The sequence below is a fragment of the Corvus kubaryi genome, unplaced genomic scaffold, assembly GCF_017639235.1.
Source record: "Corvus kubaryi isolate FWS band 111438036 unplaced genomic scaffold, C.kubaryi_AGA036_p1.0 37284, whole genome shotgun sequence".
Classification (NCBI taxonomy): Eukaryota; Metazoa; Chordata; class Aves; order Passeriformes; family Corvidae; genus Corvus; species Corvus kubaryi.
The window spans coordinates 6,075,705-6,101,419 of record NW_024581088.1 but is presented as its reverse complement, the minus strand read 5'-3'; the positions used below and the strand labels follow the sequence as shown (position 1 = coordinate 6,101,419).

The window sequence follows — 25,715 nt, the reverse complement described above, 5'->3', positions numbered from 1 at the left end:
ATCCTGGTGTTTTAGTATCTTGTAACTGAGTTTTTCTAAAATGAGGCTCCATAAAATGTCATAAAAATGACTCAATCCATCTCCCCCAAGTGAGTTCCCAATTGCAGGGCCCTGCCACAGGGAGAGTTGCACCATTCCTGCCCAGCAGCTGCCTGGGCCACTGCTGCAGCTTTTGGCCCTCGGAATATCTGACAGGGACCCGATTCTTTGGGGAAACTGCCGAGCCTGCTGCAGTGGTCACTGCAGCCTTTGGCTGAAGCCTCTCCCCTCAGCCCCCCTGCAGCCTCTCAGCTGTGCTGTGTGGGAACAGTTGCTGCATTTCTGGGAGAGGCTGTGGAGTGCTCCCCTGCTGACACTCCCCTCTCTTCCCCAGGCATCTCCGTCAGCAGCCTGAGTGACAACTTGTTTGTGTTGCACGTGCACTGCGAGGACAACAAGCAGAAGGTACTGGGGGCTCATCCCTCCCTCCTCCAGCCCCCACTGGAGAAAGGGTGAAAGGCACAGGGGGGCACACAAGGTGACAGGGATGTGACTTTGTGCCACCTCTAAGGGGCCTTTCACTGGTATTTCCCTGTACTCTCAGCTGGGGCTCAGCAGTGCTTGCTCTGGTGCTGTCGCTGTCCCCCGTCCCTTACAGCAGGGTAGTTTTGGTAGTGACACCAAAGCCACAATTCCTAAAGCATGGACTCTCCTACCAGGGAGACGTTGTCCTGCAGAGTGACCACGTGATCGAGACACTGACAAAAACAGCCATTCTGGCCAACAAAATCAACAACGTCAACATCAACCAGGGCAGGTGAGTGGCACTGCTTCAGCATTAAACATTCCTATACCTCATCCAAATGTACCCAACCCACCTCAACCAAGGCTCCAGAGCAGATCTATTGCAGCTCTGTTAACACCCAGCTCCTGGAGAATCCCCCACGCTCACCAGAGCTGTTCTCACCTTTTGCTCTTCACAGCATAAAGTTCACAGTAGGACAAGGCAAAGAAGGGATCATCGACTTCATCTCGGGCTCAGAACTGCTCATAGCCAAAGCCAAGAACGGGCATCTAACAGTGGTGAGTGTGGGCTGGGGATCACTTACCCTGGATCCAAACCAGCATTCTGACATGGGACATGTGCCATGGGATGTTCCTGCCAATGGCAGTGCCCTGCCATCCCAGCCTTTCCCACAGTTGGAGCTGGGTACAAGGCTCCTGCAGCCCTGAGGGGCTGCCAAGCTCACTCACACTCAGCAAGGGACTGTCCTAGCACTCACTTTTTATTCCCCCTGCCCCCAACATTCATTAACTGCACAGCAAATCAGATTTTAAATACATTTAAAAACCCAAACAAAACGCCCTCCCCTTCTCAGCTTGTTTATGGTGATCCTGGCAGTCAGATCAGCCCCACAGCTGATTTATGCACTGTCTGATCCCAGCTTATTCAGAACTAAATCCAGAACAAATCCAGACTGCACTGACACCCCTTCCAGCAAAGCTGAGGGCTCCCGTTAGGACCACAGATGCCCAGCCTCAGAACAGCCTCAGCATGTTCAGGAATTAACCTTTTGCAGCATTTTGAACACACTTTCAAACCTGTCCTTCTCCTGCAGGTCGCTCCTCGGTTGAATTCCCGATGATGAAAAATTTTCCTCCACGGAATTGGCTGAACATTGTTCCCAGCAAACCCCCCCCCTTCCTCGCTTTGCTCTCTCTGTTATTACCAAAGACCTGCACTTTCAGAACAACCACAGAATACATCCTTGCTCTCTTGTCTTATTCTCAAAGTCCCAAACCAAGGCCTTCTCCTCTCTTCCTTACCCGACTGAACGTGGGGTCCAGCACAGCTCCTGCAACCACAGCTCGAGACCTTCAGCTGGGCTTTGAGGGAGAGTTTAAGCCCTGATGGAAATGACCAAAATTTGTGCTTGTCATCACCAAAAAAAAGCACAATCAGAAAACAAGTAACTCTGCTGCTTTCTCAGCCAAATCAATGAAATGCCAAACTTTCTATTCAGAATGTTTTATGAAGAATTTTGCTCGGAGATGTTTTAATGCTTTGTGTTACAAATATAGCAAAGCCATATTGTGTAAATGAGTAAAACCTGTAAATACTTTATAGCCAAGGATTAGATGCACTACGAGAGATGATGTGGAAACTTTTATGTTTTAGATTTGGAATTTTTGTTGTTTTTAGTTTATGGTTACAAGGTATAACCTGAAAAACCCATCATGTAACTACTTCACTGATCAGGATCCAGAGACTTTTATCTTTTTTTGAAGTCAGCTGTCCCATTTCTTGCTCTCTATTTTTATACCGTAGCAATTTTTCATATCCACACAAACACAATGTAATACAAACTGCAGAGGTTACCACTGCTCTGGGCTGGCCATGGGATGAACATGAACTTCCCCTCTTGCCTTACCCTGTCTGGAAGTCACCACTGCCCCTTCCCCACACAGCTCCGCAGGCTCAGAGCAGCACCTTCAGAAAAAATGGCTTTTCCTCTTGTTCCCAGCAATAACTGGAAGTCTGATTCCCACAGTATTTGTATCAGTGCCTCAGTGCTGCCTTACGAGGGAGGGCTGGGCACTGCTGCTGCCCACAGCTCCAGGGACACAGGGGTTGGCTGCTGGCTGCAGCACAGGTTCCTCCTCAGCACCTTCCTTTAACCCAACAGCTGCAGGGTGCACGGCTCCATGGGGAATTCCTGCTGCATCCATGGCACAGCTCCACAGCCAGGCATCCTGCTCTGCTTGCCTTAGACATCCTTCCCCTCCCTCCTGGTGCAGCCACAGCCAGCCCTGAATGAATCTCACCCAACGCTGCCTCTCTCGCACCTTCAGCTCCATCTCCTCTGGTTCCTGACATGATGCCATTGTCCAGCCCTGCTCCAGGCTGGAATGTGGGATATACACTGCAGGCCATCCCCCCCAGATGTGCTGCAGTGTGTGCAGAGCACGCTGCAGATGTTGGTGTATAACCTCTGCCAGACTACGCTGAATAAATTTTTACAAAAAACCCACCCCCCCTTGTCTTTGGCGCAGTTTCCTTACATGTTTCAGGTGAGGCTGAGCCCCAGCCCCATCTCTGTGTCCATTACAAGGAGCAGGTCATTCCCCACCGAGCAGGTAACCTGTGTCCCATCTCTCCATCCATGGAACTGGAGTGGATGAGAAACGCTTCAAGAGCAGGTGAGAGGAACTCACCAACCATTTCCCAGGGTTTTCTATAGGGAAAGACTGGATAAAAGGGCTGCTCCCAGCAGCACAACTCACACTTCAGACCAAATCTTCCTTATCTCCTGTCTGAAGAACAAGGCTGTTCCTGCTGCTCTCTCCCCCTCCAACTGTTCCTAGTACAAGCAACAAAGGAAAGTTATTCCTCTAAAAGAAAGTCATAGTGATGTTTGGCATTTTTAATTTAGGTTTGTTTTATTTAAGTTTAATGTTAATTCCATGCTGTGTTTCAGTAAGAACAATACAGATTCTGTATCTGTGGCTCCAGTCAGATATCCAGTAGTACAAATTAGCTTCAAGTTACACATACTGAACAAAAGAGGTTGAGCGAGCGAAGGGAGATGGGGAGAGGGGAGGGAGAAAAGAAAAAATATTGAACACGCATGCAGGCTTATCAATGCCACCTTCAATGCTAACCTGCTTGGAGGGAAAGTAAAGAACAGGCAAGAATGAGCAGCCACGGATTGTTGAACTGTTACCAGCACCATGATTTTCAGCAACATTTCAGCAGTTTGGAAACTTTTTGTTTTTATACAGTAAAACCACTACAATAAATGTCCCAAATGCAACCTCGCAACTTCAAGCTAAACACCCAATTAAGTTGAAACATTGGTATAAAATTCAGTTTAAACAGTTATAAAAAAAAGAAAGATGCCACCACATGAGCACTACCTGGCCAGGACCAATCTCTCCCTACACGGCCTTCAGGTGTCACATCCAGGGCTGATGGCAACGTCACCACAGCTGGCAGAGACAATACAGTAATGCTGAAAGAGCCTTTACGCAGTCCTGTTAGTGTCTTAAAGAACCTAAAAGCTGGCACCAGTAAAATCCACAGAAATTCACTCTTGCCTTTAAGAACTTTTAAACTGTGTAAAAAAAATAAAAATAAAGAAACCCAACAGGGCAGGAACCTAAATTCTGAGACCCAATGTAAAAGTCAGATTTGGTGGTTCTCAGAGTGACACTGAGGGTTTTTGTGGGGAAGGGGGAGGGTGGTCAGAGATGGGTTCTCTTGTTGGCCTTTGTGTCTCACTGGTTTTCATCTTCCACATCCTGCAGCGCTTCTTTATTCTGTTCTTCACCTGTGGAAGTGGGAAGAAGGAAGGAAGATGTTACCATTTAAAACTGAGAGCTGCAGAAAGGCTTAACAGGCACCTAGAGATTAATAGTTTCATGCAATACACGCTCACTCTCTCACTCCACGCTGCCAGTTCCGGAGTGAAGCATTCCCATGGAAATTAAGCCTTGGAATCTCCTGCACCCTCACACACAACTGCAGCCAGGCCATTAGAACACACGAGGACAAACAAACCCAGCCCTGAAAACTGACACCACGCAGGTGAGCAGTCCTGCTGAGCCAGGGCGGGGCAGCCAAGGCAGAAACCATTGGAAGAGCTGTGGATCAGCATCCTTGGATCAGGAAATACCTTCCCCAAACCCTCATCTCTACTTTTATCTGCCCAAGCCCACTCAAGTCTCAACAACAGCAAAGTACTTAGGAAATTTTATACAGTAACACTGATGGCAGGAATTACCAAAGGTATGAAAAACACCCTACTGCAAGTCCAACCCGACAAGAAACCGTGGGCTTGAGGTTATTAGAGAAAAACATCTTGTGGAAATTAATTTCTCTGTTCAGCCAGGCTGTACCATGCAGTGGAACAGGGTCTGTCCATGAGACTCCTGTAGTTTGGTTACATTCCAGCTGCCCCAGGGAGCCCCATGCAACACCTTCTGCAGGGCTTTGCCAAAGTTCTGCTGCAACTGGGAAAGTTCCAGGTACCTCAGCTGGTGCCATCACACATGCACAATTCACTTAATTGGTAAGGGAGACTGAAAAAGTGCTTACAATTATCTGTAACCACTTAAGATGGTACTCTCTTAAGGGCAATAAACAGAAAGTAGTAATTAAAAACTTGATTGCAATAAAACCCAATCAAATGAGACTGATGACTTCCAGCAGACAACCAGAATGTCTGCTCAGAGCGTGTCCAGATTCAGGATTACCACCAGGTACAACTGGAGGTAGATTTTGGAAGAGGGGGCCTAGGAACACAGGACATTCAACAACGAAGTTTATAGATAGAATTCCATATCAGATCATTTAAGAGAGGAAAGCAGAGGCCCTAACCCAGATTAGAAGATCTGAGCATGCTCTAACCAACATACTTAGGCAAATACTCCTCTACCAGGCCACTGGGAAGTACTTTTCTTGCCCAAATATTCTTATATCCATCCAGGTTTGCAGCTCAATTCCCAAACATGTGAGTTACTCTGGATCTTAGTCAAGCACATCATCCCTGGGCAGGGGGACAGGTGCCACAGGGCTCAGCCCTGAGTGGCAGCAGGGACGCAAGCATTTGTCAGCAGCGCGTGACAGAGGCAGGCACTGTTAGTGACAGGAAAACTGACACTGAAAACTCCAGTGAGCCATGACAAGAGACTTACAAAGTAAAGTTTTTAGGAAATGAACAGTTGGACTTTCCTTTAGGAATCTATACAGCAGGAAAGAAGGGGAGAACAGGAATCATATGGAGATGACATTACAAGTGTGGAAATAAACTCAACACTGCTCTAGGCCATGGGAAAGCTACAAGGATTGGGATGGGAGTGCAGCAGCTGGGGAATGCCTGGCTTTACATCTCTACACCCTGCACAGCTGAAATGGAAACAGGGAAAAGCTTAACACAAAAGAACAAGCCCTTTCCAAGTCTCTGTCACCCCTTGGAAACTGCTAATTGTGCCACTATTAACTTATTGTTCAAAGGCTCTGCTCGTTTGGGAATATGGAGCTCTGGAAGCATCAGCTGGAAATGCACTCAGAGTGTTGGCAAAGTATGAGGAAACTTAACTTTGCACCTGTGTCTAAATATTCTACATAAACACTTTTTTTTTCTGGATCTGAAGAACTGCACCACTGTAGTCCTACAGTATTTTTAATTCTGTAATCATTATATTTCTGGCACCAGTAACCAGGATAATCTGAAATACTTCAGGAAGAACCAAAATGTCTGTTTTCCATGGCGTGGAGCAAGAAATTAAAATCTGTTTCTTTTTGCAAAATCTAAAGAGCCTGTAAGTGATCTTGTGGAACTTCTACAATATCCAAGATCCACAAGACACACCAGCCCTGGCCAAATCAAGAGCATTTGGAAGACACTCTTTGGAAGATATTGGTACTATCCCACACTGATCCAGCCTGGTTACTGCACTGAAATGGCTTCCAGAGAGCACCAGGTTATTTGGCTCCAATTAAAAAAGTAAAGGCTGTATCTTAATTGTGGGAATTTGAAACACATTTCTTTTCTCCAATGCCTACCCATGGCAAAGAAGGCATCAAACACCCGCAGTGTTTAAAAGAGTCCACAGATCCATCCTGCACAATGAGATAATCTTACATCCTTGAAAAGGGAGGTGCAAGAGCCTTAAACACTGGGATATGGAGTAAACCAGGAGCCAAGACCCCACACATTTACAGGATTCCCAGTTCTCTCAGCAGCCCAAAGAGCAGAGTGAGCAGCTTTTGAGCAACAACACTTCAGAACAAACCCATGACCCTACATAAAAACAGGACATCAGGAAAATGTAGAAGATTCTGCATTTGCTTTCAAATGGACACTCCACCAAAGAAGCACCCCCAGGAATGCTGTGTGGCTACAAGGAACAGCTTACCAAAAATTTAAGACGCTGACATACTTATGTGAAGTTCAGCAGTGGTGTTTCTAAGCTCTGGGCATTTCTAGGTACCCAAAATAGTCTTAATTGGACCTAATTCTTCTCCTCCAAGTTAAAAGTAAAAAGAAAGTCAGCTCTTTTCACTTGTCTCTCCAAGAGAGAGACCCAAAAATGAGTAGATTTATACTAAGCATTGTATGTGAAAGTTAAGGGGTTGGGAAGATCCATTCAGTGTGCCAAAGCCACTTCAAAAATTTGTACTATCCTTTGCTAGTGAACAGAAGCAATCCATGTCCCACCCTCTGGTACTGCCAGGGGACACATTTGGCATTTGCTCTGGCAATGAGAATATGGAGTGACCTGGAATAAAGGGGAACTAAAGCATCTGCAGTGCTTCCTCCTGCACTGGAGGTGCACATCTGGTTGGAGTGACAGTCAGAGATGAGCATAACAAGCAGAAAGAAAGAAAAGATTAAATAAAGAAGGTCACTGCTTTTACAATAATCACAGGTGCCATGTAGGGAGAATGGTGCTAATTCCACACCTCCTTCCTTCAAGTGAGAGCTGAGAAGCTGCTCAAAAGATTCCAGTGTCACTCCTATCACCTCATCCAGTGTTAAGGTAGGATAAGAGTGCAGGAGGGTCATTATTAGGAGACAGATGTAAACCATCCAAGCCCTCTCCATTTCCATGCTCTGTTTCCTGGGTCAGGGATGCAGCTCTTCCAGCAGGACTCACTTACCATCACCCTGCATGTCTGAAGTCCATAGTGTCAGGTTATCACGTAACAACTGCATGATAAGTGTAGAGTCCTTATAGCTTTCTTCACTCAGTGTATCCAGTTCTGCAATAGCATCATCGAAAGCTGCTTTTGCCAACCTGCAATGACAGAACAAAGATTTAACAAATATTGCTGAACACAATCCAGAAGCACAGGTTAACACCAGTCATTTGTGTGCTTTAAGAAACTTTTTACTCAAGAATACTGGTTTCATTAAACATTTCTACATCTTGCAGTACAACTGATTAAGGTCTGCTAAAAACTTAGTATAACCTGCAGTGACAGAAGACAAATGGTGTTTGCCTCAATCACTGCCACTGTACATGCTCACAGGTCACAGAAATCAGTACCACCATCCTTCCCAGCATGTGAGGAGACAAATCACCTCACACCTTGGGCACTTTAAGGGCATGCACAGAGTTAACCTGGCAAGTGCTCAACTGCCATTAGCTGATCAATTCAAGGTTATCACTGTTCTGCTTCTCATACACCATTACTCCCACACAAGCACGTGGCTCTGGACTCCAAAAGAAAATGGTGATGCTGAAAATCTTCCCAGTGAATCGAGGTCAACCAGAGCAAACAACAGCAGGAAGAAAGCAGGAAAAGCAATTACCAAGGAGCAACCACTTCTGGCTTGTTTGATATTCACACAACATTCCCATATTCCCATCTTCCCAGCCACCACCTACCTGCAGGCACGATCAGGAGAATTAAGAATTTCATAGTAGAATACAGAGAAGTTGAGCGCAAGTCCTAAGCGGATGGGATGTGTTGGTGGGAGTTCTGTCATTGCAATATCACTAGCAGCTTTGTAAGCCACCAAGCTGTTCTCTGCAGCCTCCTTCCTGTCATTTCCTGTGGCAAACTCAGCCAGATACCTATGGTAGTCCCCCTTCCTGAAAACAGAAACAGGAGGAAGTCAGCAATCCTCGTTTCCCCACCAGCCACTGAATGAACAGCTTAAATTAAACTGTGTTTAGGTATCTGCTCAGTTACTACCAAGACTGCACCAAGAGCTGAGGGAATTTTAAACCATCACTACATGACATACCTTATTTTCTTCTCTTTACAAGTAGTGTTCAGCTCATGCAAAAAAAAAAAAAAAAATACCCAAGCAGGAATGGGATTTCTACATCAGCAGCTCAATTAAAATTGCTGTTTCTTACATCTAAGAGCTGCACAACAGTTCACTTTAAGTTCTCATTACAGCTACTTAATTTCTGTCCCTATTTCAGGCCTTTCCTCTCAAGGAGGTACTTACATTTTGTAATAGAAAACCTTGGACTCGCCAGTGTTAGCTGCTGGAATGAGGTGTTTGTCCAGTACATCCAGAATGTCACAACAGATTAACTTCAGTTCAGTCTCAACCTAGAAAAAAAAAAAAAAACAAAAAAAACAAAAAAACCCACCAAAATTAGAAGAGGGGGTGAGGTGAGCACTTAAGACTAAAAGCTGTTCCAAAAGTACCCAAATATCAAACATCATGAAATTCCAAAGAGGGATAGGACAGAAGAAAAATAAATAAAATTCAGATGTTCCGTAGGTGCATTAAGCAAAAACAGTGCTGCACATTTAGCTGGCACACACAAGAGGCAGGGACTGATGGATGATGAAATGTGGAACTCAACAGTGGAACTGTAAATTCCTTGGAAGACATCTTGTTAGACCATTGCATTAAGTTTGTCTCAGGGTGTAATTCTGCAAGAATTTCAGGCTTACACAACTCAGTTCCTCACATTTCTGATCCTGGAAGGCTGCCTTGAAAGTGGCAACAGTAACAGGACAATCTGAAGGTAATTAACACAAATCAGCTGAACTCCATTATACCCCAGTTAAATGGCACCTTCAGACCAATTTCTAGTGAGTCCTTGGAGGCAAAGCTCTAACAGAAGAGCCTTAAGACAAAACTCATGGAGTATCAGAACAGAATCAAGACGTGCCACACAAACGAAGGTCAGGTACAAGATGAAAACAAGCTCCAGAAACAGGTGAAAAACACAAAGCGCAGCAACTCAGCGAAAAAGCAGAAATCATCAACACTGACAGTGAAATCTGTGGCCAAAAATACAATATTTAACACCTTATTTAAAAACAGATACTGGATTTGAATAGTCTGAACTGAAAGCAGTCACATCAACCTTCATTTTTTCCAGTTCCAAACATAAAGCAAGGTCTATGAGGTCAGGGTTTACCACAGAGAGTTTCACTCCTACAAGCAAAGAAACTGAGCACACCCAGGAAAGATGAAACCCCTCCTCTGACATCAGCACTGCCCAAACCAGACTGGCTCTGAGCCTCCCAGGTCATTCCAGTAGGAGTGGTTGGTGAAGTGCACACAGTCACCCATCCATTGCTGCTTCTTCATGATTTCACAGTAACTTTCACAGCTACAGCTGAAGAGAACTCTGGCTCAAGCTAATTTCATATAAAGGAGAGATTTCAAGCAAAGGCATTAAAGAAACTACCAGGAACTGCAAGTCTTGGATCACAGGAGCAGCCCCACTCAGTCCATCATCCCTTCCTATCCTCCCACCCAAGCATTTGCTTTCCTTCTTTCTTTAAGCATTTTCCTTGCCATGTAATCCTTTTATCACCACACAGCTCCCAAACTATCAGGGTTTGTAACCACAGCAGTTATACCCAAAAGGTGTTAAAATTACAGATCCAAAATAAATGATAAACTGGCACATATACACACATACTGATTTGCACAAAGTAAAAGACTTGCAAAAGTTCTTTAGAGAAATTAATTTACAGCAAATTTCATGTACAAATGTCAGAATGCCCTGACATTCACAGGAAGAATCAGATGCTGTACTTAATTATGTGACAAATGCTTAAGAAAGGTGCTGAAATATGGTCACTTGAGAAGAATCTACTTCATATATTCTTGGGCTACAAAAGCTATAAAACCTTTGGCCAGCAGTCAGTTCCTGCAAACTTCTTTCCTCTTGATCCTCTTTTTCAATGACTTCTTTTGCAGAGAGATCTTCAGCAAAACTGCAAAGAATTAAATCAGTTTCTAATCCTCTTTAGTTAAATAACCATACATGTACACACTTCTATTTCATCTCAGACAGACCTTTTCCAGCTTTGCTTAAAGGATCAGTCACAGTTATCAGAGATCAGCTGCTGTCCGGGGCAAGGTAAATGTCCTGGCCAAGCTTAGTTTAAAAAGATTTAATACAAATCAAATTAATTAAGGGTAAAACAAACAAACAAACAAAATACCCACAACAAAACTAAAAGCTTTGTACAAAAAGGATCTGTTCCAGAATGAGTAGCTCAGTGAGCTCTTTCTAAGAGAGGAGGATACAGGACAGGCTGGCAACTGCCCCAAAATACAGCACAGGTTAGAAGTCAGGGCACTGGAAACACACATTCCATGTGCCACATCTCCAGAGCAGGAAGGGGAAGGTCAGTATCTGTGTTATGGTGTGGGAACGGATCTGGTTTGACTGTGAGGGAGGGAACTGCACTGTGTGCAGCCACTTCAGCCTCTCAAGGATGAAGAGCACAAGCCTCAGCGTGTTCTCGTCAGAGATGCAGCCAGATGAGAAATTCAGGGGCTTTTGTGTATCCAAATGGCCACAGGAGCCAGGAGAGCAGCCTGTCTACAAAGAAAGCAAGTAAGTGGCATTTTCCCTCATGGCTATGGATGTGCTTGGCTCCATTCAGCTGAAGTGGTTTGGGAAGACGCACAGCCTGGTGTCTTTCATCTCTCACTATTGCCCAGTGCACACTTCAGACAAAGCCAGCCTGGCCCTGCCCTCCCAACACCACCACCCCTTGAGTTCTACCCCAAGTCATGCTGGCTACTAGCTTAAAAAAACTCCCAACATGAGCCATGAGCTGAATTATAGTAAATTCTGACATACACCAAACCCAACAAATAATTACTTTCACAGAAACTACTACAGAAACGTTCCCTTTCTACTGGAGTAGCACTCTGCAGCTGAGCAAGGTCACAGCTGCTTCTGGTGGTAGGTGAGAGATGTGTCTTTTAGAGATGCTGGTTCTCTCCAACTCCCCAGTGGTTTAAACGTGGCCTGTTGGCTCCCAGACATGATTGCCCCCAGGGGGGGGGGGGGGGATTTTTTTGCCTTCTTCAGAGCCTTTCAAGTCTGGGAAAGGTTTTCCCAACACTGAACTTACTCTGGAAAATGCTACAAAGTCAGTATTTGTTGACAAGGGAATCATAACGATGAGAATTCTGCTGGAAGCTGTTTCTTCACGGAAGCACTGAGCACAACAGGGCAGGAGTGCTACTGCTCAGCAGCGACAGTGAGCAGCAGCACCCAAACCTGCAGTGTTCCTCAGGCCCTTCCTGCTCCCAGGCCATCCTGCCAAACCCACTCACACACTCAAGAGCAGATGCCAACCCATATGAAGTCTCCCAGCAGCTACTAACAGGAACTGGCCTTCAGCTACAGATGATGCTCAGAAGCCTCTTGGGAAAACTCCCTCTGGAGCTGGGCAGACACAGCCACCCCTGCTCCAGTACAGAACCAATGACAGTGCTCAGTGCACTCCTCCTCCCAGTGCAGCTGTGAAAGCTGTTCTCTCTCAGGATTTAACAGCTGAACACACTGTTGGCATGACACTGTACTTCATGTGGCCTCTCTCTCTCTTCAGAGCCTCAAGCACCTACAAACATGGACTTCTTGCACCCCAGTCCATCCAGAATGGCACATGTCCTTTACAAAGAGGGATGCAGAATAATGGTTATTTCTAGAGTCCTTTCAAAATGAGGAAAAAAGTCTTTTCACCATTAAAGAATCTCTGGCAGAAGATGGTCACCATCCACAAAACCCTGTGCAAAACAACCTGGAAGCACAAGTGTAAAACAAGTTTAAACAATCACTAGATAGCTGTTGTCTTGTTTTCTATGTTCTGTTAGGAGATTGCAGACACTCATCAAGAAAAGGCTATTTGGGACTGCATGTAACTGGCAGCGCCTCATCCCATCAGTATGCCAGCATAAAATTAGAAACTCACAACTTTAACAATTCCATGGAGCAAAAGAAACCCTGTGAGTCAACAGAAAGTAGTCCAGAGCCATTCCTGAGAGAAGATTTCCAAGCCAACATCATTTCCATTGCTGGTATATGAATCAGTGCCAGGTGATATAACAGACTCCACTGTTTCTCTGGAAATGAAGATGTGAACCATGTGGAGGCACTTGTCCTCAAATAATGGAGATGAAGCCTCTGCAGAAATGTGTGGGATTTAAATAGTACGGGAGCATGCCTGCTCCGTGCTAAACCATCATTTAGGGCAGGGAGGAAGGGGGAACAACTACACACTAAGAGCTGAAGGTTTCATTAGCCCTTACCAATGAAAGCCAGAGCTTGCTGCAAGTTCTCCATTTTAGGTAAAGCTGCACACACTGACTAAGTCAGCATGAAGTTATGTGGATCAATTTCTCCCTCTCTCTCCAGAGAGAGAAAAGAGCAAGGCCCTGGAGGTTGCTACACACCCAAGTTTCACAGCTGGGACAACCACGACATCCCCAGAACATGGAGTGACAAAGACAAGGAGCCAAGAAGAGCACTGAAGAGCCTCCCTCAGGGACATTTCAAGTGTTAATGTTTTGAACTCTCTGGAATTCCAGAGAACTGGAATCACTGAAAGTGTCACTGTATGATCCAAAGCAATTTTTATAGGAAGGAGAAACTTAACAGCCAAACATCTCCTTTGACAGGGTTAATTAAAAAAAGAAGTTTCTTGGGGTAAGTCAGGTTGGAGGGGAAAGAATGAGGCCTCCTGAGCAGGTGCAGCCTCACATCTGAGTAAGCAGGGAAGAAAAGTGCAAGCACAGCCCAAATGCTTGGCAGAGCTGTTGATGACTGAGGGAAAATCCCTCCCTCTCCTGAGGCTGCTGCCCTTCGGAGTGTTTACACAGAAACACCCAGGCTCTCCCTTTCACCACGGAGATTTATTCTCCAGATAAGGAACAAGCTCCAGCCTTCCAAGGACCCTATTCCAGGTCAGCACACCACAGGCAATCTCGAACACCAGGGCAGTTTATGGCAAGGGGACCAGAACTAAATGACATTTTGCTGTAAGACCAACTCCAGCTTACCATTTGCCGATATTCCCGAATCATTTTTAATTTGTCTTCTCCACCTTTGTTTTCTTCTTTCTGTTCAATGCTGCTGATTATTCTCCAGGAAGCTCTCCTGGCTCCAATCACGTTTTTATATGCAACAGAAAGCAGGTTTCTTTCTTCCACTGTCAACTCCACATCCATTCCAGCCACTTTCTTCATTGATTCAACCATTTCTAGGAGGAAAAGGTCAGGCAATTATTTTCACAACTGAAGCACCTTTCAAATCATTCAATACAAGCTGTACATTAATGAGAGCTTAGGAAATTAAGCTCCCTCCTCCTTTCATCCAGTTACTCCTCACTTTTACACTGGAGTGTTCCAAACAAATCAATCAGCACATACACAAAGGAAGTATCTGATGTTCATCTGGTATTTTACAAGGGTTCCAAAAATTCTTTAAAGGTAGTTTTCACTTTTGGTTTTTATTTTTCTGGTCTTTGGTTTGAGTGGGGGTTTTTTTTGTTTGTTTGCCTTTTTTAACAGACAGACAAAAAGGATGTAACAGCAAGAACATTCTTCCACAGTGGATAAGAGTTATCAGTACAATCCTACAGGAGTGTGTGCTCTTCAGAGTGCTTTGCAGAAGGCAGAGAACAGTGAGAAAAGATGAACAAATGTGATCTGGCTCTTGGCACAGTCAGGATAAAACTGAGGAATTACAGAATGCTCCACTGATTTGTCAACTGGAACACAATGTAATGTGGTAATTAACAAAAACATAAAATCCAGATTTGAATACACGTAGAGATGTATGAGTACTGTTACTAGGAAAATGAGTCAAAGCTGCAAGATGAACCCCCAAAAGAAAAATTTGGTGCTTGGAGTGGTAACAAAAATGTCATCCTGAGTGTACCCAGAGCAACCATATCTACCCATGCCAAGCAGCCTCTTACAGTGAAAAGTAACAAACAAGATATGAATGAATGTATATTTCTATTTTATGCCTGTTGAAAAGTACTTCTAAACCTGAGGTTAAAACAATTATTACCAAACACAGCTTTCCTATGCTCCAGTGGAACCAAGACTAAACTACTTAAGGGAGTTTATAACCCTTTAATTACCTAACGACACTGCAATTGTTCAGGACACATTACAAAAATAGTGTTAAATATACAAATGAAGCTTAACTATAATTTTTCCCCCTCAGATGTCAAAATCACAACCTAAACAGGCACAAGCTACTTCAGCAATGGAGACTGTAGGCTCCCTGGCAGGAACAACGTTATCAGTCTCCAACAGGTCTCCATATGTGGAGGACAAAATTTTATGGTGGCTCTATTTTTATCAGTAGATTTTGCTTCCCCCAAATCACAGAAAGTAATGAAAAATCCACCAAGCATTTGATAAAACTTTTTGAGAACACCACCCTGCAACTGCAAAATGGTGCTTTTACTGAAGAATTTGAGAGCTGCCCTAAAACACTCCACATTCACAGTTAGTATTAACATAAACATAATTAGGTATTTTAAGCCACCTAAGTTACAAGCAATATGATATAGCTACAATTTGCTACTTAAATAAAGCAAGCACTATGATTTATTTCCTGAAGCATGACCCTACCATCCCATTCATACGAAAAATCTACTTCAAAGCTGTAAATTTTTTAAATTATGCAAATTAAGCCATCTCGTATTTGGAAGTTTCTTGAAACCGTGGAGCCACATTCAAGATGCCTGACAGTTCTTGTGGACAAAAATGACCATCAGGAATTGAGACTTGCAGTCTCCATGACCTGGGTATCTTCGTCAAGCTCCAGCAAAAAATGCGGCTCTTGTTTTTAAGTCTAATATTTGACTGCCTTCAGATAAGAAACACACAGGTTACAGAAGATCTGCCTTTTTTTAAAACAGTTTCTATTATTGTGCTTTATCCACTGGGATTAACTACAGTGCACTTCAGTCATACTCCTGGATGACAATGCTTTTATAGAAAACCTGCTTCTTAATGACAACAAAAATCTATCCACACTTATCTCATATAACAGTGATATATATGGAACAATTAGTCCAGAAGTGTGGAGGTTGAGGAACATGTACAGCAACATCTTCCAAGATCTGCCCTGTGTCAGGAAATTGCAACAACTGGGGAAAAAGGGCACATTTTATCAATTGTTCTACAGGTTTCCTTCACAATCTCTTCCCCCGAAGCAAATTTGTCTAGAGTGAAAATTTAAAATAGAAAAACTATACACAAGACTTGCTGTTCCCTGAAAATGAATATCTAGCTTTCATAGTACATTCAAACACATCATTATGAATTTAATTAACTGCTTGGCTTCTACAGGATTTTATCTATTACCAGTCTGAACATCTACAAGCCCTTGAAACAGAGGTCTGAACACCTCTGTGCACTGGAGGATAAACCCAATTTAAGCTGTGCAACAGCTGGTACAAAGCCAAACCCAAGACCCCGCCCTACAAGGAGCTCCTCTGTCAGTATTTGAGCCCTGTTGCATCTCTTCAACTGTTGGCAAAGGAGGTCATTAACCACCCTCCTGCAGTCACCACAACCACGGAAACAACAGAGCCAAAGGAAAACAGGCACCTGCTCTGAACTACTACTGCTATCAGTAAATAGCCCTTATCACCCCAGCATTTTTATGATTGAGTTGTTAGTAAGTTAAACAGACTCCCTGACAAGTGACAGCCACTGGGAACGGGATGCTGGGGGATGGGGGAGCACCTGAGGTTCCTCCATTTGTTCTGAAGCACAAAACCCTCCACCTTCACCACCCCTCACACTGGGTACACAACCTCCCAACACCCTGACAACAGGAACTGAAACTTTGTCTCCTCTTCGAAATCTTCATCTTGTTACTAGGTAACCACACAACCACAGATTAGAATCCCACCCATAAACAACTGTTTTACCCAAAGAGAAAACATTTATCAGTCTACACACAAAGCTGTTGGAGAAAAAGGATTTTAGTTTAGTAAAGAGCCCACTTTTACTTACAATACAAAAATCTGGGCTGATATTTCAAGAAAACAAAATATTATGTACATACCTTGGTCTTCCATGGTAAACCCATAATCCAGCCCTGAAAATTTAAGCCTGATGAAAAATCTTAAGAACACAGGCAGTACAAAAGCAAGGGGACAACATACCTGTATCTCCTCCAACAGAAAACAAAAATAAAGCCATCTATATCTGCCAACAGAACAAATATTTTTTATTCTAAGTGCCATTTTACCAATCTGGAAGTTTCCACAAGGAGGTGGAAAGCTCAGTCAGAGACCACTCAAGACAAAATACGAGTCTGAGATTACATTTCATTAAAAAGGATTATTGCAGTAATGACAACTCATTGCATACAAAATCCAGAGATGCTTACTCTGCATTATGGAAAAAGTAGCGTTATGCAGATTCAGAGAGACAGAGGCTGTATGTAAGCGGTTAAGTTCCAGCCTCTCAGGTGATTGTGGCTGTCACCTTATCATGCTACTGTCAGGGCAGGAAATCCCAAAAACATGAATTCTGGAAGGAGAGGGGAATATTCTGGAGAATGACATGCTTGCCCTAGATTTAGATCTTTCCCCAAGCACCTGCTGTTGGTTAAGAAATACCACAATACACAGGCAAAAACTGTAATGGTGCCCAGGCCATTTTTTAGGTTCCTATATTCTGCTACTATGATTAAAATGCTGGCTCCCCATTGCAAACCCTGCTGACTCACCTCCAGCCACCAGGAGGGACACAGAATCGCAGCCTGGAAAGCACAAAGGGTTGGGACAGCGGTGGCCACCTACAAAGGGTTTGTGGAACAGCAAGGTGCATGGCTTGGGATTGGGGTTTAATGTGAAAGACAAACAATAAGCCTTACTCTAAGCTAAAAGTGGGGAAGTTTACAAGTGTTGAGAAGGACATGTTTGATAACCATCATTAGGGGCCAGCCACAGAACAAAGGGCACAGCTGATAAGGACTCATACTAGGCCACAAAATAATGACTGCCTCTTGACCAGAGATGAATGAGAAACTAGGTATTTGTTGCTTCCTTAACTCCAGAAATCCAGAAAACCCAGGGGAACTGCAATATCCCTAGGTAAGGAAATATGGAAATGGGTGATGTACAGCCAATTTAGTGGGAAGACTAAAAACCTTCCCAGTGCAGGACACAAACCAAGAGACAGCAGACCCTAACAAAGGAATAGCCAGTATCTGGCAGTTCTATCAAAATCTGTGCTTGTAACAGAAATCATCTGGCCTAAACAAAGGCTGGTGCACTAAAGCAAACTTGTTAGGGCAAATCTACAGAGTTTGCAACTTCTAATTCAGTGCCTGAGTCTCACTAACCAGGATGCTACAGGGTCGGGGTTTTTTGTTTCCAACCAAGGCACTCCTCGTGACTTTAAACAATACACAGAATCTACTTCAACCTTACTGCTGAAATAACTCCCCCTTGCCTCCACACACACTGGCTCAACATTACCACAGGAAAAAACAAGAGCTAGAAAATCTCTTAGTGGTGTGCTTCCCTTCCAAAAGAGGAACTACTTAAGTGAGAAAGCTTCTTAGAATAAGAAGAGAAAAAGAACTTGTTGAGTAAAGGTGGGATGGAGATGATGTAATTAATGGTCATCATACTCAAATCAAAATAAACCTTAAGAGAACTCACAAAGTACAATTCTTATATATTATGTAATGAAGAGCAGCAGAAGCACCGTCTTAACTCTCCATTTAGTAGCAGAAGAACATCAGAAAACTGAAGCTGCGTTTTAAGTTTAATCTTTTCTATTGCCCTTATCTAAGGACAATAAAACAAACCAAGCTCTTCAAGCTTCTAAGCTGCTGCCCAATACCTACTTCAGCATTTCAGGAGGTAAAAGCCGCAAAGGAGCATCCTGTGAGCTGTAAGGAGGTGAAGGACACAGCAAAAAAACCAAGTCTTCCCTCGTGTCCACCACAGATGATCACACGCCATAAACAGTATTCAAAGACTCAGTACAAGTGCTAGTCTTGTACCTGTTCATTCTTGCAATGAACAAAAGATTATCAGGAATGAGTCCCAAGAACCTTAAGTATCTATGACCCTGCAGTCTTGTGTGTAACCTCTCAGTTAGGGCTTTAGTAACAGCAGCAAACACAAAGTGGTTTACACTGTTCAGCTGAGAAGGGTTCCAGCACACACTCAGGGGGACCTACAAAACCATGAACCTAATACTCACTAGGGGTCAAGTTAATGGGAATTACATTAAAAAAACCCTGGAATGAGCGGGTATATGAATAAACATTACATTGTAGAGCATGGCATTCCATTATGCCTCACAAATCTACTGGAATGCTTTGAACAAGTGAAGCACATGGACAAAGAAGACGTAATTGGTAGAGTCTACCTGGATTTCCCAAAGGCATTTGACAAGGTCCCTCACCCAAGGTTCTTTAAGGAACTCAACTGCCACGGGATAGGCAGGAAAGTCCTCACATGGATAAACACTTGGCTGAAAGACAGGAAACAGGGTATGAATATGAGAGTCAAGTTCTCAAGAACAGAGAAAGCCCACCAGTGGAATCACAAGGTATCTCTGCTGGGAAGCAGGCTGGCACTTCTGAGTGAGCCACAAAACAGAAGCAAGTAGTAAGTACTAACTTAGTAGCAGCAAACTGCTAGGAACAAATACAAGAAGAACTGAAGAAATAGGGGCCAGTGCATTCTTCAGTAAGAGATGAATATAACTGGATCAATGTCCACAAACTGCACTTCCCAAAGATACAGACCTCCACCTGGCATCAGTGGGCACCATCCTACTCACTACAATGATGAGCTCCAAATTCAACCAAGTGGAAGTTCAGCTCCTCTTTCCATCCATTAGGAACTCTTCTAGACACACTGTTATACTGCCTGCATTAGGATTTTCTGTTCTCTTAGGAAATCCTGTGTTTGGCAAAGAGGGCTCCAGAGATGGCTGAACCCATGCCTATCAATTCCCTCCTGCCAGCTCAACACCCCTCTGATCTCTCAACTGGCTCATTCAGGTCACCAGCTCAGACAACTACTCAAGAGGGAAAAAAAATTAATCTTGCTTCTAATTTAGAGAACTGAACTGGCTCTAAGGGTCAGACCACAACCCAAGCACACATGAGAAGCATTCCACACTCATCACAATGTAAAAGTTTTACACAAATGAGCGTAAGAAAACCTAACAGGTGGATTCCCAGTTAAGACAATCAACAGGCAGAGGAGTAAAAAAAACCCAAATAATAGCCAACCTGCACAGTGGCTTGATGATGATTTTGTGGACAAAGCAGAGGGTTATAATGTTATTCCATGTGCAAGGTTTGTAACAGCTGGTGCAGTCAAAACCCTTCCAAAACGTGACTGCGTGACTCTGCAATAAACAGTCCTGCACCTTTACTTGGAGAAATAGGTTACGCCCAAGTTGTCCAAGCAACAGTGGGATTTTCTGCATTATCAATTGTATGGTCTACCACAAGTCCTTCTTGCAAGAAGAACATTTTTTAAATTGTCCCTGTAATCTCTTCAAGCTGTGGACATTTACTTTTCTAAATCAAGAGGATATCCCCACTATTTCTAATAAACGTTTCAGTTTGAAAGCAAACATCTCAAGTGTGGGCCACATCATACATCTCTCCCTTTGACTGAGATCTGCTACTGAGCAATCCTCTAATACAAGAATTGGACACCAGTTCAGCTTCTGGGCTCTTTGCAGAGGACCACACCAGCCAATTGTAGAATTTTGTCTCCTTTGTTTGCTGCTGGTACCTCAGGAAATTCAAGAAGGCCATTACAGACAAAGGCCCTCTCTCACACAACTCCTCATAATCACAAGTCAATTTATGTCCCAGTATGTACAACTCCCACTTAAAAAATGTACAGGCTTATTCCTTTAGCACTGTCTCGCCCATACTTTAACTCTTAGATTCCTACAATTCTTAGGGATATGCTGAGAATTTTCTGCCTTTTAGCTCAGAGACAGCAGTCACACCCCACATCAATACACCAGTAAGACCTTTAACACACAGGGTAAGTGGTAACCATTAATGGGGGAAGGAACCCAAAAAACTGAAGTGTGTTTGACATCTGCTTGAAAGAGACTAATCCTCTGCAAACTAAAATTAATATGCAACTTGAATTCTAATTTGTGACTTATTGATTCTTCATTACGCTCTAAGCTGAAGACCTGTTACTAGGAGACAGTTTTTTCTAAAAAGGGTTCAAATCTTGAACTGAATCCACTGCTGCACACGTTCCTGCCTTTGTGATAAAGACCCATTTCCCTGATAAACAATTTCTAAAGACAAAGGGAGGCAGCTGTTAGCTTGCTGTGCTGGGAGGCAGGAGACCTGTCATGGGTGGCTTGGGTTTTTCCCTTAACCGTACCGTGACCTATCATCTGGTTTTGAGGGGGGAAAACCCCACTTATTTCACCTCACCCAAGTCATGTACTTCAAGACTTGTAGTACAAAGCAGCTGTATGAAGTATCTGCTCACAGTCTACCTTGAGCCATAGCATTTTTCTCACCTAAAACAAAGATGTTCCCAGCCTCCAGAAACAGGAATTGGTTTCAATATTCAGCAGCAGTCTACAGGAATCCTCTACATCCTCTTGATAAAAGGAGCTCCACAGTTATCACTTACTCCAATTGTTTTCCAAAAAAGGAATCCATTTAGTTATACATTATTCTACCAATAAGGAATAGCAGTAACTGAGATTTCTCACAAAGCTTCCTGTACTACCAGTAAGCTTCCTGGCATTTTGTGATTTGCCATAACATGCCTAAGCAGATCTGTGAAGATAGTCAGACACCCAAATCTCTTAATATCTCAGGAGATCAGGGTTTAAGTGCTACTTACACTGCAAAAGTACCTAGAAAGTTGTCCTCTTAATCTGGGCCAGCATCCTGAGGACAGTACAGACACAGGACTAGATTCCCAACCGTTCACAAATACAGCTCCCAAGACTTCATAAATTCCCTAAGTGGGTCAGGTAAGTAACACCAAAGAAACGACAGTTGGATGCCCACCATAAGTGCTGCTATAAATGCCATGAGCCATACATAAATAGCAACCCACCATTCTTTCAGTCTCCAGGAGAAAGATGGGATAGAACTTTACGCTTATCCTAATGTTAAAACACACAAAAAATTGTCAAACTCATATTCAAATTACCCAAGGGACTCATATTCCAATGTATCTGTAGCCAGTACTTACCATCACTCCATTTAATATAATGCCAATTAATAACCGTGGCCTCATAATTGTGCACCTCAAAGATCAAACTGAGGACCAAAATTAGGAGTAGCTTACACTTTCCTCATATTGCTTCTCAAATCACTTTGTTCACAGAATTATTCAGCAGTCTCAGCTATGATCTTGGCAGAACTGCATTATTTCACATAAACAAGAACAAATTATGCCAATCATTTTTAATTGTTTCAGCTGAACAAGAACACAGAATTAAATGATAAAAACAGTATCTACAGTACATTTTCTTCCAGGCCATGGACACAAGAAATGTGAAGACAAATTTAGAGCAGCTGGCAGAATTACAGGGTGCATCTTAAATATGTTCACCCAACTTGAGTCCTAAAAACTCTGGAAGGCTAAAACCCACAGCACTGATTTGAAAAAGACAGCTTTCAGTTCAGTGCTCCCTCCTAAATTGTAACAAGTCTCACACCCATTCAGAAGCAAGACAAGTCTTTTACATTTTGCTCTGGGCAGCTTGTTTAGCAAACATTCATGGTACTGGGAGAACCAAAAGTCCACCCAGGGAAATGCTGCACCAAGGCAATAATCCCTCCTAATCAATTTTTATTAGTTGACAGGAAGTTTGCATTGCAGATCTGTGCCATGGGGTAGAGTCCTATTACATCCTAATGAAGTGATTTACTGCTGATTTCAGAAAACCCCAGAAAGAGAGTCATGCCTCAAGAGCTCCCAAGGATGATGATTCCTCCAGAATGTTGGGTTTCCACTCAAACCAAAGCCAACACTTTCAGTGGCACTGACTCATCCATACCAGGTGGAGAAGCCTTCCCTCCTCAGCAGGAGCTGCACCCTTATTGTGGAATACAGATATGTCCCTCTGCCCAAGTTAATTATTGTATCCTAATACCTGTTTTTTGGGGGCTGTTTTTTTCTGTAAACCCTTCAGTGGAAACTGCCTGACTGCTTTCCTTCAGTGATACTCTTAATTCCAAATCATTTTCCTATCAGAAATCTAACTGAATGGATTCTTATTTAGGCCTTCTTTTTGTTTTAGTTTCTATTTTCCTCCCCAAAACGTGCATTTTTCAGATGTTCTGCAATGGTGCCATCAGATGTTTTTTAAGCACAACTCAGTAAAAATATGTCATTTGGTGAGAACTCGGTCATGTTGTCTATGACAATTTATGAACAGAAAGTATCGGGAGTGTCTTCTTACCTCTAAATGAATGGTAACTGCATTCACACATTCTACATACATGTATTTATTCCACTTCAAATGAATAATCACAGCTCTCAGGGCAAAGTAACAGTCTCAGAAGAGTCGAGAAAATTAAAGGCCCTTTCTATTATGTGCAGGGGAACCATGTTTAAAAGGAACAGTTGCAAGACAGACATTTTTGGGGCAAGAGACACCACCCAGGGTTGCCAGTTCCTCCCCTCTACCACTTTTCCCCCAGGTATTAAATCATCACGGATATTAAATGATCAGGGACAGCGCACAAACTTAAAAGAGGAAAAAGGATGAAAAGAAGACGCTGGGAAAGTGAAACGATATGTAATAATTTATACCACATAATGAAAGCATACGCGTTTTCTTTAGGCAGTGAATCATGTACTCGCTCCCTGCACGGCGAGAACTCGCTCTCTCTGGGTTTGCCAGGGGCAGCAGGATCTCCAGCCGGGGGTAGAGGCAGAGAAAGAAGCGCAGCCCCATCCCCGGGGACCCCCCACGAGCACGGCCGGCGAGGGGCCGAGGGCCGGGCCCCCCCTCCGGAGCGCTCGGCATGGGCGTTGTCTGCGGCGAGCCGCCCTCGCCCCGCGCCGCCCGGCCGGGGGAGCGCGGAGCCGGCTGGACCCAGCGGCGCCGTGAGGGGCAGCGGGGTCTCTTTGTGGGGCCCCCCGAGGCGGGGGCGGCTCCCCTGCCCCCCCCCAGGACTCGCCCTTCGCGGCCGCCATTTTATTCCCGGCTCCTGCCGCCACCGCCCCCCGCCCCGGGCCCCGCCCCGGCCCGAGACACCCCCTCGCCCGGGTCCCCCATCCCCGCTTCCAGCGGCCCCTCAGGGCGCTCCCCGTCGCCATTTTGTGTGCGCCCCCTCCTCCGCCCCTGCCCCCCTCCCCCGCCCAGCCGCCATTTTGTGGCCGCTCCCTCCCTCCCTCCCTCTCCCCTTGGCCGTGCACGGCCTTCCGAGCCCGCGCTCACCATCGTAGCGCTCAGCCTGCTCAGCCAACTTGGCCTGATAGACGAGGTCCTCCCGATCGTCCATGTCCTGCGGGCGGGGCGGCGGCGGGGACTGCGCGGGGCGGATGGCAGCCGATGGGTCCGGGGGGCTCGGCAGCTACCAGCTCGCTGCTCTCAGGGCAAATATGGCGGCAGCGCCTCCTCCCGCTGCATCCGGGCACTCCCGCCGGCGCGCGCATGCGCTCCGCCGCCTCCCATGGCAACGGCGGCTCCCTGGCAACGGGCGGGGGGCGGGGTGAGGCGGCGTGAGGGGTGAGGCGGGATGAGGAATAAAGCGGAATGAGCTGGTGTGAGGGGCGAGGCGGTGTGAGGGCTGAGGAGAGGTGAGGCGGTGTGAGAGATGAGGCAGGATGGATGAAGCGGTGTGAGGCGGGATGAGGAATAAAGCGTGATGAGGGATGAGGCGGCCCGGCAATGGCGGGGATGGATCCGCCGCTCCCCCGCCCGGTTCTGGCGGGGCCATGACCGAGACATGGCTCTGGGCGAGCGGAAGGGGCAGCGGGCCCGGGCGCCGGCGGTGTTTCCCTCGGTGCGGCTCGTTCTCTCCGTGTTTGTGATGCTTTCAAACGCTGACAGCACTGTTTGAATTACCCTCTCTCTGTATTTTGGTACAAATCACCGGGTGTGCTCCACACAGAAGGGTGGATCTGTGACCGAAAGGCACACGGTCAGATACCGGTTTCTGCAGCCTCTCCAGGGTGTTTGCTCAAAGTATCACCTCCAGCGGGTAGCACGTGGTAATTTCACAGTTTCAAGAGGCTAGAAAAACTAGAAATTAAAATTGAATGTTTCACGAGTTCATCACAGAGTACTTCTGAAAAACAAAAGGAACATACACTTAAATAACTGAGATAATGCCTTGATTTCCGAAATCAGAATGGGTTTGGAAAACTAAAAGGGATTATGCACGGCTGGCATGATCTCCAAAGATCCCCATCCCTGGAAGTGTCCAAGGCCAGGTTGGAAGGGGCTTGGAGCAGCCTGGTCCAGTGGAAGGTGTCCCCGCCCATGGCAGAGGAATTGGAATGAGATGAGCTTTAAGATCCCTTCCAACCCAAACCATTCCACGATTCTCTGATTTGCTCAGGGTGGCTGTGAATGAAGTCTTGTCTCTTTTCCCAGTGTCTCCTTGGAAGTGCAGGATAAGGACGCTCAGCCCTCCTGATGGGAGAAATGCAGAGACCTTCGCAGGTTTTGTCAGCAGAGATAGATTTGGCCCTGGCACCTCCTGGACACGACATCAGGTATCCCCATTTACTGTATTGTGCCCAGTGAAATGGGTTCCTGATGGGGGTGACTGAGGGCACACACCTTAAACACCATTTAAAGCACATTTTTTCCATAGTTTATTGTTGGCCCGACTTATTTTTTTTTTCAGTTGATGAACAAGAGTTTTAGGGTCTGCAAAATTAACATAACCTTACGGGTTTCTTACAAATAAATCTAAAAATTTGACAGAATTATTTTTATATCACTGTTTGCCTGCTCAGAAAATCAGTGGTCTGT

General features: G+C 44.8%; 2 protein-coding genes across 7 annotated transcripts in view; one reads left to right on the top strand and one right to left on the bottom strand.

Moving 5' to 3' along the window:
- Positions 1-3,011, top strand: part of MYO1C (myosin IC) — a 50,972-nt gene extending 47,961 nt beyond the window's left edge. For all 6 annotated transcript variants that reach the window (XM_042026110.1, XM_042026114.1, XM_042026109.1 and 3 more), the window contains exons 29-32: positions 374-444; positions 699-796; positions 963-1,062; positions 1,599-3,011. In XM_042026110.1, coding sequence (XP_041882044.1) covers positions 374-444; positions 699-796; positions 963-1,062; positions 1,599-1,625 — 296 coding nt within the window. In that variant the 3' untranslated portion in view covers positions 1,626-3,011. The remainder of the gene's footprint in view (positions 1-373; positions 445-698; positions 797-962; positions 1,063-1,598) is intronic.
- Positions 3,012-3,394: 383 nt separating this feature from the next.
- On the bottom strand, positions 3,395-24,390 carry YWHAE (tyrosine 3-monooxygenase/tryptophan 5-monooxygenase activation protein epsilon). The gene is made up of 6 exons (XM_042026119.1): positions 24,171-24,390; positions 13,773-13,972; positions 8,949-9,055; positions 8,377-8,583; positions 7,646-7,782; positions 3,395-4,310 (listed from the first exon to the last, which is right to left on the bottom strand). The coding sequence occupies exons 1-6, from the start codon at positions 24,232-24,234 to the stop codon at positions 4,258-4,260; spliced, it is 768 nt and encodes a 255-aa protein (XP_041882053.1). The 5' UTR covers positions 24,235-24,390; the 3' UTR covers positions 3,395-4,257.
- Between the last annotated feature and the right edge of the window lie 1,325 nt (positions 24,391-25,715).

Coding starts and splice junctions, on each gene's coding strand:
- YWHAE (XM_042026119.1), bottom strand. CDS start 24,234: ATGGACGATCGGGAGGACCTCGTCTATCAGGCCAAGTTGGCTGAGCAG. Junction 9,056..13,772: donor TTCGGGAATATCGGCAAATG/GTAAGCTGGAGT, acceptor TTTTTTTTCTAG/GTTGAGACTGAACTGAAGTT. Junction 7,783..8,376: donor TCTCCTGATCGTGCCTGCAG/GTAGGTGGTGGC, acceptor CTGTCATTGCAG/GTTGGCAAAAGCAGCTTTCG.